The sequence below is a fragment of the Eublepharis macularius genome, chromosome 14 (genome assembly GCF_028583425.1).
Source record: "Eublepharis macularius isolate TG4126 chromosome 14, MPM_Emac_v1.0, whole genome shotgun sequence".
Classification (NCBI taxonomy): Eukaryota; Metazoa; Chordata; class Lepidosauria; order Squamata; family Eublepharidae; genus Eublepharis; species Eublepharis macularius.
In genome coordinates, this window is record NC_072803.1 from 69,519,351 (window position 1) to 69,531,787 (window position 12,437).

The 12,437-nt window shown below is 49.5% G+C and overlaps 1 protein-coding gene across 1 annotated transcript in view; it reads left to right on the plus strand.

The window, feature by feature from the left end:
- Positions 1-2,585: 2,585 nt before the first annotated feature.
- SNAPC4 (small nuclear RNA activating complex polypeptide 4) overlaps positions 2,586-12,437 on the plus strand; it is a 54,371-nt gene continuing 44,519 nt past the window's right edge. The window contains exons 1-10 of the mRNA XM_054997285.1: positions 2,586-3,296; positions 3,910-4,089; positions 5,808-5,933; positions 6,219-6,297; positions 6,505-6,586; positions 7,226-7,330; positions 8,256-8,328; positions 8,482-8,646; positions 9,073-9,220; positions 11,976-12,082. Coding sequence (XP_054853260.1) covers positions 2,586-3,296; positions 3,910-4,089; positions 5,808-5,933; positions 6,219-6,297; positions 6,505-6,586; positions 7,226-7,330; positions 8,256-8,328; positions 8,482-8,646; positions 9,073-9,220; positions 11,976-12,082 — 1,776 coding nt within the window. The remainder of the gene's footprint in view (positions 3,297-3,909; positions 4,090-5,807; positions 5,934-6,218; positions 6,298-6,504; positions 6,587-7,225; positions 7,331-8,255; positions 8,329-8,481; positions 8,647-9,072; positions 9,221-11,975; positions 12,083-12,437) is intronic.

The following is a 12,437-nucleotide window of genomic DNA, read 5'->3' on the forward strand; positions in this document are numbered from 1 at the left end:
CTCTCTTTGAATGTTTGAGGGGCTGTCATTTGGGGGAGGGCAGGGAGCTGTTCCGGTTGGCAGCGGAGGGTGGGACGTGAAGCAATGGGCTGGAACTACATGCACAGGGGTACCGACTGGATATTGGGAGGAACTTTTTCGCGGTCGGAGTGGTTCGGGGGTGGAGTTGGCTGCCTGGGGAGGTGGTGGGCTCCTCTTCACTGGCGGTTTTCGGGAGGAGGCTGGATGAGTGCTTGTCGGGGATGCTTTGGGCTGGTCCTGCACTGGGCAGGGGGTTGGACTGGATGGTCTGTGTGGCCCCTTCCAACTCTATGATTCTATGAATTAAAGCCCACCTAGCAACCATTTCTACCTTTCACGAGATGATAGACGGCAGAATGGTTTGTCACACCACGTGTCTAAATAATTTCTCAAGGGAATAACTAACACCTTTCCTCCTAGGACACCCCTGGTACCTCAATGGATCCTGTTATTAGTTTTAGCCTAACTCACGCTACCTTCTTTTGAGCCACTGGCTCACTGCGACCTCTCCCAATCCCAGCCTTCCAGAAGGATACCGTGACAGATGGCATTAAAGGTCCAGGAGAATCAACAGAAGCTGCTTTCACACACGTTGGGGTAACAACCTCTCAGGGAGCTCTAGCAATCATTTGCAACTGAATTTCCTGGTTTTCCACAGGAAAATCCGGTTGCAAATTGAAGGGGGATTGCTAAAGTGCATTGAGAGCCCATTATTTAAAAAATGTATGAAAGCGGTCCTCATCCAGCTCTTCAAGTGCAGGTCATCCACCAGGGCAACCATGGCTGTTCCAGTCCCATAACCAGACCTAAAACCAGATTGGAAAGGTTCTTAGCAATTCACTTCAGCCAGGAGAGCCTGAAGCTGTCCAGCTAGCACCTGTTCAGTCGCCTTGCTCAAGAGTGGAACATCTGAGACAGGTCAGTAGTGAAGTGAGATTTCCTGGGCCAAGTAGGCTTCTTTAGAAGTGGACATACTGCAGCCTGTTTCAAAGCTGGAGTGTCCCCCCCCCACCGTCCTAAGGAGGCATTAACTACCTCCTGGCAGATTTAAGTAGCCAGAAAGGGCAAGGGTCACACAAGTAGGAGACAGGCCTCAACCCTCCGCGGATCTTGTCCACATCCACAGACTGAATAAATGGAAAAGTATCCCAGGCAGTTAAAATGTAAACAGTTAAAAGTTAAAATGTTCAACATGTAATCCTCTGGAAGCTGCTATGCTAAGCAGTATCTTGATTGCTGTGTGCACACTGAATTCTTCCTTTATGGCATTAAAGTTGTTGCCTCCATGTTCAGGCAGAGAAAGACTGGGAAACTGGGGGAGAGGGGAGAGAGAAAGAAGAAGAGCAACAGTAGATGTTGAGGTGGTCGGAGAAAGTCATGGGGTGGAGGACAAAGAGAGAAAGCAGAGTCTTTCCCATGTTCAGGCAATCCATTTATTTCAGTTTCTTTTGCTGCTTCATCTGCAGCTTGTATCTTTGCACAAGATCCATCTCTTTGTGGTGGTACACCTTTGTTTTCCCTTGCTGAGCGCCTCACATTGGTCTCTGTCGTCATCTGGCAAATGCTTGGAGATTATTCTCTCATCAAATACTGAGAAAACTTAATTGTAGCTGCTCTAACAGTGTATAACAGAATATCCTGATACTTCTTTGGAACAGACTTAACATTATTAAGATAATTTCAGGTGGGTAGTTGTGTTGGTCTGTAGTAAAAGAGCAAGATTCAGGTTCAGTAGCACCTTAAAGATCAACTAGACTTCCACAGTATGAACTTTTAAGAGTCAGAGCTCCCTTTGTTAAATACAAGTAGTGGAAAAAGGAAGGAGTCCTTATAATCCAACCAGAGGGTGGGGCGGGGGGGGGGGGCGGCGGGTATTGACACTAATTCACAATAAAATATCAAAGGCCACTGAGAGATCCAGCAGGAGTAGCAGAGTCACACACCCTATTTAGTTCTCAGTAGAGGTTATCAACCAAGGTGACGAAGCAGTCTCTGTTCCAAATCCCACCTAAAGCCAGATTGAAATAGGTTCAGAAAATCAGTCTCTTCCAAGAACCTCAGGCGCTGAGAAGCAACCATCCACTCTAACACTTTGCTCAAAAATGAAAGATCAGAGACTATTTAAGTTCTCTTACACAGTATACGGTTCAGGGTTTTTTCCATCACGGGTCTAATTACCGCCTCCCGGAGAAGTGGTGGTATAATTCCCGTTCTCGAGGAAGCGTTTATCACTCCCCTTATCCAGTCAGCCAACCCCCCTTTGGCAGCTTTTCTCAGCCAGGAAGGGAAAGTGTCAAGAACATTGGTGGTTGCTCTCAACAAGGATCTTGTCCATTCTCAAGCTCCAGAAAAATATCCATATAAACTGGACGAACAGATGCCAGGAGTACCTCGTCTGACCATGCATTCACAGCCACCTCTAACTTGGAGCGGATCGTGGTGATTTTGTCTGCGAAATAGCAAATTGCTCGCATCAACTCCTTGCGTGGCCAGCGCCAGTTCCGGGGAACTGAGGGAGAAGCCCCTGAGCCGCACAAAGCGACTCCGCGGGACACGCAGCTGCGATGGCAGCAGGCAGGTATTGCCTTCGCGCCGCCATCGCCACGCCCGAGCAGGAGCCCAGTCCGGCTGCACGCGGCGCTTGGGAAGCCCCGCTCCGGGTTTCCCGCCGGAGGCGCTTGACCCTCCCACGGCATCGCCCCGCCCCAAAGCCCGGGCCGGAGGGGGGCGGAGAACGGGAGGCTCAGCGGGGGCCCCGCGACACGCCCAGGGCGGCCCTACGCGGGGCACCGCCTCCTGGCGCCGACGCCGCAGCCACGCCCTGGCTCGTGGGGCCCTCATGGGGCGGCGCGATCACGTGCCCACAGGCCCCGCCCTTGCCGGACGGCCGCGAGGGGTCCTCCGACGCTGCCGGCGCGCGCAGTGACGCCGCTTCCGGGCCCGGCGACATGGCGGCGGCGGCGCGGGGCTTGGAGCGGAGCGCGGCGGGCGGCCCAGGCGAGTCTCCCTCTCTGGTGGCGCCGAAGGGCCTGGCGCGGCGCGGCGCTCTCCTGCGCGGGCGAAGGCTTCGGCCCCCGGTTGCGTTGCGCGCGGGGCGAAGAGGCCCGGAGGCCAGCCCGGGCGCCCGCCCGCCTGCCTCTCCGAAGGGGCCGCGGCGTCCCGGCCTGCAAGCGGGGGCGGGGGAGGGGCTCGCGCGGCGGTCTGGGGGCGCTTTTGAGGGGCCGCTCTGGGGCCGCCTCCGGGCTCCAGCGGGCGGGGCTTGCGCGCTCTGGTCGGTTACCGGTGCCCTCTTTTGTCCCGACAGCGGCCTGGGAAGAGGAAGCTGATTCCGATGCGTCGTCCGTTATGGCAAGTGACCGGGCGGGGGAGCGGCGGCGGGGCGGGGGCGCCCGTCCCCTTTCGTTTGTAGCGGCGGTGCCCTCTGACGCGGTCGGGCAAGGCAGCCCCGGCCTCGTTCGCCTCCTGCCTTGCTCGTCTCTCTCGCTTGGAGGGTCCTGAGCCCGTGACGGGGCTCCGGCCTGGGAAACGCGGGTGCCGCCGGGGAGTCAGCTGCTCACACGGGGCAGAGGCAGGCCTGTGGCTGCATTTCCCTTGCCTCCGGTGGGAGGAGAGGCAGCATCTGCCCCGTTACAGGGCATTGGGGGGGGGAACCAAGTGGGCGAAGCTGTCTCAAGGGGAGCGAGAGCCCTGGCCCTTGGGACTCCTTATGGCTGGGGGGGTCAGGCTCGAGGGCTTAAGGCTCTTTGGCAGATGGAGTGCGGAAAGCAAGTTGGGAGAAAGTGTGCCAGGAGTATTCTCCTCACCCTGGTGATGGTAGTTGGATACCTTGTCTGACTAAATAAGTATGTTTTCTTTGTTTTTCATTTGCCTCATTATCTCTTGGATCAGGAGGTGGGCCAAGTTGGGAGGAAAGGCAGCACAGATGAGGATAGCGAGAGAGAGATCGACATTATTAATCTCCCTGAAACACCAGAGACCTGCCTGCAGATGAACCTGGTTTATCAGGAAGTTATCGAGGAGAAGATTAAGGAGGTTAATATCCTGCTTGCCCAAAACAAAGAGCAGCAGGTGAGCAAAACAAGCTGGTTAAAGGATGTTCTGCAGCATGTCAGTTCGGGAGGTGATGTTTTGTGTTGTGCATTTGAATGCATCAGGGATATAAGGAGCATTGTAGGTTGGGAGGAGTAAGCAGAGATATGCTTTTGCCCCTTCCATTAACTTTAGCAAAATATTCTGTAGGCTACAGTTGTCAGGCAAGGACATAGGGAGGTGTGACTCCTATTCATGTTTGCTCTACATTTGGATTTTAAAATTCAATATTCAAATTCAGACAGAATGGTGAAAAATAACACCTGGGTTCTCCAGCAGTGTAGGAATTGTTCCTTGAATGGATTAGATCTCCTACTTGCACTGCAGGCAGGGCATCTGCAAATTAATAGCAATGACTTTGACAGTGAACTGGAGGTCCCAGGCCATGCCCTATCAGCTCCTCTGCAACAAGCTTCCTTCAGACCTGTATGTTGCTTAGGCTTGCCTTCTCTGTTGGCTTCTGCTCTACTGTCTCTTTCAAATGCCAGAACAAGTTCATACTTTCTGCTTTCTTGTGACTGATCTCTGGGGCATGGCATGAGTTGGCTGTGGAGACTGCAGACAGAGATGTTTTGCCACCACTGTCTTTAGCCGCCTTTGCTGGTGCCTCAGGTTGGGGAAGCTGGTAGAGGCGCTTCTCTGGCAGCAGTTACTTACCCTGCTTCTGGAGCTGCAGCTAAGTCAATGGTGTCCCCACCTTTGAGGATTTGGCATGCAGCTGTTGGCTGTGCTGAGGTTGGTTCCTACAATGGAGTTAGGTTGTGCCACATGGGATCCCCTCCTTTGTGCACCCCTTTGTGAATTCTGCCTCTCAATAGAGTGTTTCTCAGTACCATTATTTCTAAAAGGAATTGTTTACTCTAACAAACAAAGAGATATCTAGGTATCTGTTTCCTCCTTTGTGAGACAAAATACAAGTTAGATTCCTATACCTTTGCTGAAGCTGCCTTTGGCAGATGTGCACTCCACCAGTTTTTTTCCCAGGTGTTTCTCATTGTCCCCACCTGGGATGATGCATCAAGGACACCTTCCTTCACGGATGGAGAACAAACGCTAGGTACTTCGAGAGCCTTTCTTCTTCTCAGTGGATTGGAATGTTTTTGCCCACTATGCTTGTCAAGGACTATTGGGCGACATTACAAAACAGTGTTTCCGTTTATCCTTTTCCTTGTTTGCATCTGGTCGTTGCTGTTGACTTACTTCTTACAGTGGTCAGTTTAGTGTTAGGCTGACCTTTTCCCCATATCACATGCCAGCTAAATAATAAAGCCTTTGCAATTAATTTGGATGCACATTTTTTGGGAGGTGTAACCCATTGAGCTGCATCACACACAACATTCAAGCTCATGTGAGTGAGCAAGTTGTCGGCCCACTGTCTTCATCCTCTCCTTGCCTGCTATGTTGGTTGGTGCCTTCTGCAGTCACCTCCTATATTTGCCAGCAAGCCTTGTCTATGTTGTGCCAATAGTGCTGGGATGGAGGGGCTTGCCACTGAAAATGGACATGGTTCTTCAAAAAGTGTAGGCTAGCCAGTCGTTAGTAGCACCATGGGTTACAAGGATTAATTTGTGTGTGATTTTTGTCTTGGAATGTGGTTGATCTGGATGACCTTCAAGTCTCCCAGGCTTCCGATTCTCTGCCAAGCCAGCTGTTGATGTGTTATGTTGATATTCTTCTCCCTTTTTTGTGCATGGTAGGAAAAGCTCACTTGGGAACTTGCAGGGCCCAGAGCATCAAAATCCAGTGATGGGAAAGCCATGCCCGCAAACGTATTTCTGGGCCATTTTATGAAGCCGTACTTTAGGGATAAAACATCTGGGATTGTAAGTATGAGCAGTTGACAACAGGCATGTGTGGTGCTGTTTTCCTGAGGGTTGGGCATCTTCCTCGTTTTCTGTCATGATTAGGAAGAGGCCTTTCAGGCAAGCCTGTTATTCCCCTAGATGCCTTTTTCTTAGGCCGTCTGGATATCTGCCACTAAATTGTCAGTGAATGCCTGATTACAGACAAGCAGTGTTAGAGGGATGGGGATTATTTTGTAGCAGGAATGGTTTCTAAGAAGGCTATGATGGCATTGAATCGTGTGGCTTGTCTAATTCTTTTCCCAGGGTCCTCCTGCGAACATTGATGCCCAAGAGAAGTCAATGCAAGGCATAAAATCTTTTGAGGATCTGATCATTGTAAAATGTAAGGGTTCTCAGCTGTTCAGTAGTGAACCACTCTGAGGGGGTGGGTGCTTGCTAGGTGTAGCACACAGGCTTCAAGTTCCTTTGGTGTCTTTGCTGGACAGAGGTCTTCCTAAAAGGCTCTGGGCAGGGCCCACCTTAATTGAGATTTATCCTCTGGAAGTGTTGTTTGATGGGGTAGCTTCTCTGAGCCATTCTTTTTCCCCAGGGAAGAGCCGAGAGAAGTTGTTGCTGCGTCAGTCTGTAGCAAGTGATCGTTTGCAGCATCTGCTTCAGCCAAAACTTCTGAAGTAAGTACAGATCTCATCAAAATGTACTGTATCTAGGAATCAGGAGAAAAGGATGTGGCCTCTGACGAGTCAGACTATTCTCTCCAGTCCCCCCGCTCTTGAAAGACATCTGTTCTATGCTATGCAGATGGTTTATTGATCTAAGGCAAAAGGAAGTTAGTTTCCTTCGTGGCCGGTTTCCTTCCTTAAAGAGCCTGCTGTCAAACACTTAACCCAGTGAAGAAAACAGAAAGGAGGGAGGAGAGGGGCAGGAGTCAAAAAGAATAGAGGCGTGGTAATGAAGTGGCACAGATGTGCCCTTTGGGGCTGTGCTCTGCCGCTGAGGTGTGGCTTCCTCACCGTTCCGAGCGTGTCCAGTGTTAAGGGGCAGCCCTCAGTTGGGTGCCAGCGGCGCTGATCTGAGGGCACTTTCACCCTGTCGGGCATACTGGTGGGAGCCCCCCCTGCGGAGCCCTGCTTGCCGCAGGTGCCAGGCCACGGTGTTTGACCCCGGAAGCCCACCTTCCCGCCCACCAGGCAATCTCCCCCTTGCCGAAAGCATCTGCTTAGGGTGGTGACTGGGAGAGAAGCTGAACCTGCCGCAACAGTCACATCCCCCTCTTTGTGTATGGAGCTGTTTCTTGTTGTGTCTTTGCGCAGGCTTGAGTATCTGACTGACAAACAGGAAAAATCCAGGGATGGGATGGAAAGGCAGATCTTGGCAAAGCAGATCCAAGAAGTAGAGTGTGAAGTGGATGACATCAAGTAAGCAGAAACTCAAAGGAGGTGTGGGGGAGCTGAGGGGCTGTGCTTGCGTCCTGCTCCTGAGAAGCCAAAGCTTTTTCTGATGGGGCCAGATCCGGCAAGGTTTTCAGCACCTGAACTGTTTAACAATCCATTAAATGGCAAAGCTGAAACACTGCGATGGCCTCCTGCGGCAGGGCAGGGTCATTCACCCTCCGACCACTGCAACTCCAGACCTTAAGTCTGCCCCAGGCAGCCAGGTAGTCCCCGACGGCCCAAGCAGACAGGCCAAGCCCTGCTCCGGTAGCCGCAACATTCAGCGTCATCGGCGGGTGCTCCTTCCCATTCCTCCCCCACTGAGCCGGAGAGCACGTTCTTTCTAGCTGGGGCCCAGTTCTTCATCTTCTTAGGAAACTGAGTGAGAGGAGCTCGCTTCTTGCTGTTGTTCAAACATTATGAGAAGGAAGAATAAAAATCTGTAACTAATGGCATTAGTAGAAATGCTGCTGGCAACAAGATTGGATTATTGAGTGGAGCTCCTGAAGGAATTGGGAAGTTAACGTAAAGTTTTTGAAAATGGAGTAAAGGTCAAGCGAAACGGGGCCTTTTGAGGGTCTTCCAGCATTTCAGTCTCATTACTGATGATAAGTTGGTTAAGATGTACTAGTGAGATTTTATTGCCAAGAGTTTATTATAAAAATAGATCTGTATAATGAAGGTCTTTGCCATTGTGAACTATTACTTTGCAAGAACTACCACTTTTCTTTGTGGCCTGTGTGGCGGTGTCCTGTTGGGTTATGTTTGTGCAGGCCAGATCTGCACCCAGGAAGAAAACTCTTAGAATAGTAGTTTAATGGAAGTACGTTCTGCTCCCCACCCTTATTGCAGGTGGGTTTCCTAAAGAAATGCAGTTCTGCCCCTCTTTTCCCCCTGCCCCCCATTCCAGGATGCTGCCAGAGGAGGTTTTGCTGGGAAACAGACTTGATAAGCACGACTGGGACAAGATTGCCAATATCAATGTAAGTAATCCAGAAGATGTTTGTCTTGTCTGGACCTCCTTTTTTGGGAAGGAGGTGACTTCTGTATGTCCGCCTTGGTTATGGCTTTTTATTCTTGGGATGGAGAGAGACCAAATGGTTTTTCCCACTTCATTCCTTCTAATGTATCTCTAGTTTGAAGGAACACGCAGTGCAAAAGAGCTGAAGAAATACTGGCAGAATTCTGAACATCCTAGTATCAACAAGAAAGAGTGGAGTGAAGAAGAGATCGAGAAACTCAAAGAAATTGCTGCCAGATACAAATGCCTCAGCTGGGAAACAATAGCCCAGGAGTTGGGGGTAAGGGCAGGCTACGGAGAATGCACTTGCCTAGAAAGTCTAGAAGCTGGCCTTTCTGATGTGAAAAGGCTAGGTATTCATTTTAAGAGTATTTTAAACATAAATGGCTGCATGGACTATAGACAGATAAATACATACCTGCACCCAGAATGCCTTACATCTTAGGTGAGAGTATGACGTGATGAGTATGGACATGGGGAGGGTATTGCTTGGCGTTGCTGCTACATGTGCCGAATGTCAGAGTTCTGATTTCATCAGCAGTGCACTTTACACGTGTGTCCTCCACCCCCCGCATCAAGCATTGTTCACTTTTTACTTGCTACAGCAGTGTGTATGCCACGTGTTCTGTAACTTGAACTGCTGTCTCTTCTGCTCTCTTCTTGCATATATTACTCACACAACCTCTTGGTTTCTGTTCCTCTGCAGACACAGCGAAGTGCCTTCCAATGCCTGCAGAAGTTCCAGGCATACAGCAAAGACTTCAAGAGGAGTGAGTGGACCCCAGAAGAGGACCAGATGCTCTTGCAGCTGGTGCAAGAAATACGGGTTGGGAGCCATATCCCATACCGGAAAAGTAAGTTCCTCCCACCAGTAAAAAGTTTCTGTTTAGTACCATTGCAGCCCCATTCCTCCTTCTCAAATGCACCTAGTCCTTGGCAGGAGATCCATTCAATATAGGGCGCAGGTTGCATTTTGAAGAACTAATCTTATTTTTTCCCCATCCCTTCATTTATTTATGTTAAAGCACATTATACTCACCAGTTTATATTCAGCATATTTTTTAAAAAATATATTTTTCAACCACATTATCAAAAAAGACTTCCCTTTCTCCTGACATTGTAATTTTTTAATTTTTAACACTGCGTGTTAATGTATTTTTTTACATTTTTAATGTATATGTATGTGAGTTTTAAACATGATGCTTTCTTTTTTGTGTTCATGTGTTACTTGTAACAGTTTGTACTCTGGGTTTTAAAAAATTTTTTTTTATATTAAAACAGCCATCCTGTTTCCCTCTCTATTGCTTCCTGTTCTCCCTGTCTTTTTCTCACTTTTACTCCTTTCTGCTTTCTCTCTCTGTCCCCCCCCCATGACTTTCTCCCACCCACCCCAACATCTACTGTTGCTCTTCTTCTTTCTCTCTCTCCCCCAATTTACCAGTCTTTCTCTCCTACGTCCCCTGGACCTTGCTGTCAGTCTTCCTCCTTCCCTCATCCATTGCCTACTGTCACAGCTCTCACTCACTCACTCAAAAAAACCACGTTTTCCATGTAGCCACCCTTTCTCACAATGCACGGTTACTGGTTTCTTCTCAAAGCCATACACCAGCTATATTAAATACAATGTTAAGCTGTAGCTCTGAAGCACTTATAAAACATTCTTGACCAATTACAGGTCTGGTTAGAAAGCTGATGTGCTCAGTACCGAGATGGGTGTGAGGTCATGAACTGGGATAGGATGGACGTGAATTTTATTTTTTTGCATAGTGGCACTTAAGAAAGGGCGGGGGGGCGGGTGGAGTTGGGAGTCAGGACATGCATACATGGACAGCCAGAATGCCCAGGCAGACCCACAGATGAGCACTTGGGAAAAACAGAACGGGGAGGAGAGGAACGAAATGGGCAGCTGCCGAAACATCCAAATGGGGAAGGAGAGAGGGAAAAGGCACGGACTGAAGAAGTGAAAACTAAGCAGCAGTAAAATCTACACCACCGCCCCCCCCCCCCGCCCATCTTAGGAGGAGCAACCACGCCCCTGCTTTTCTCTGCTTCCTCAGTTACATCTTTCTGGATAAAGAGATGGGGGGGGAGTCACTCCAGCACCTTTAGGCTCCCCAATGCTTGTGCAGCCGGAGAGAGCCCCTCCTTCAGTGGCTGGAGGCACGCAGGCGGCCTCCACAACCCCTCCTTCTCCTCCAGGTTCTCCTTGCAAGCCGACTTCTGCAATTTGACTTGCTGCAGCAACCCTTGGCAGGGGGTGGGGCATTGATGACTCCAGCCCACCCAGATCTCCTCAACGGCAGCAATAGCTCCTCCTCCTACTGCCCCTGGGAAGGTTGAAAGCTGCCAAGATTGGTTGGGTCCCGCTGTCCCCTAGTGTGTCTGCTTCGGCAGTGCTCCACATCTCTCTCCCCAGCCAGCCATTCTCTCCCTTGCTACCTCATAAGTAAGCGGCTGCCTGCCTCATGGCTGCCTGCTGTCTTGTCTTTTCGCTTGCCTGATTGCCTGGCTCAGTTGTGCTGGTGCAGACCTGAGGAAAGTTGTTTGGGGGGGGATTTAAACCCCCCCCAAGGGCCACCACGTGTGGATTTAAGTATCCTCATGTCAGGGGTACTTGAGAATTAGATATACAACAAGAGAGGATCCTAGCAACAGCACTGAGGGCATTCGGTTAAAGCTACAGGTGCCCCTTTTATCATTTTGGGCTTTTTTAACCCCACAGGTTTTTTTAATTCTGATTATTCTGCAAATCTAGGTATTTTTCAGGTATGTAGGAAGATCTGTCTTGTCTGTTTATGGCTCTAATCGTTGGATTTAAGTATCCTCAGATCAGGGCCATTTGACTATTGGTGTATAAGACAGCAGTTAATATTTAAAGCTGAAGACAGACACAAATTTGGCTCCTAAAATTTTGAGGCTGGTTCTTGGAGCCAAAGAAAATTTGTCAAGGCCTATCTTAAGACAAAGTTTTTTGCACTTGAAATGTATAGCATGAAAAAAAATCTCAGGACTTTGTCAATTTTCTGAGTGGAAAAATAGGGAAACTTGGGGGAGTGCTATGGCTTACTGCAGAATTTGTTTTTTTATCTTCAGTTTTAATTTTTTTCCACTCTCAGATGGCAAAAAGATATATGGGTCCTATTGGTAGCATAAGGTGGCCAGTTTGTAGCTTCTCAAGTATTTGGTATGCTTATGCTTTTTCTTATAGAAAACAAATATTTATAGTCTTATATTCTGTAAATGGACTAAGTTATAAAAGCTGCATTTTATGTTGTTAAATCAGTAAAAGAGATTTAGATAAGTATTACATATATTCAATGCCCCTTCCCTCCGACAGTTTTTCTGGGGAGAAAAGTTTTTTCCATGGCTTCCAAATTTTCAGAAATTTTGCACCTCTAGCCCACGTTGCTGCGGTGAGAGGTGCACAGGCCCTTGATTGGCTGTTTTGGGATTGGCCTTTGGAGCAAAGGTCAGAAGGGAGCGGCTCGTGCTCAGGTGCGTCTCACGTAAAGGCGATGTGGTCTCTGTGTGCTGTACTCGGCTCTTGTCTGTGGGAGGAGCCTAATGTGCCAGGAGAAGAGCAAGTTGAAAGTTCTCTGCATTCTACAGTTGCCTATTACATGGAGGGGAGGGATCCAGCCCAGCTGATCTATCGGTGGACGAAGCGAGTGGATCCCGACTTGAGGCATGGATCCTGGGCTCCAGAGGAAGATGCTGTAAGGAAGGCCATTTACTGCTGCTTTTCACTAGTCAGAGGATAGACCACTTCCTAGAGAGGATTGTGGGGAACACCTTTCCAGGTCTGATGCCCTGTTTCTAAGTGGGCAGCCTAAAGTCTTCCCAGCTAGCAGTCTTCCCTCTCCCCACCCCTCTGCTGTCTCTCCGATCTCTAGTCCAGAGGGGTTTGTGGTACAGGGGCAAACTTGTAGCTCCAGGCGTGTTTACATGGGAGAATCCTGATAACTGGACCTGAGATGGTTGCTCTCCAGCACAGCCCCTCTGATAGTAGGAGCATTTAGTGCCAGGAAACTGGATAGAAAGCTCAGAGGATGCATTTAACCCTGTGAGGCC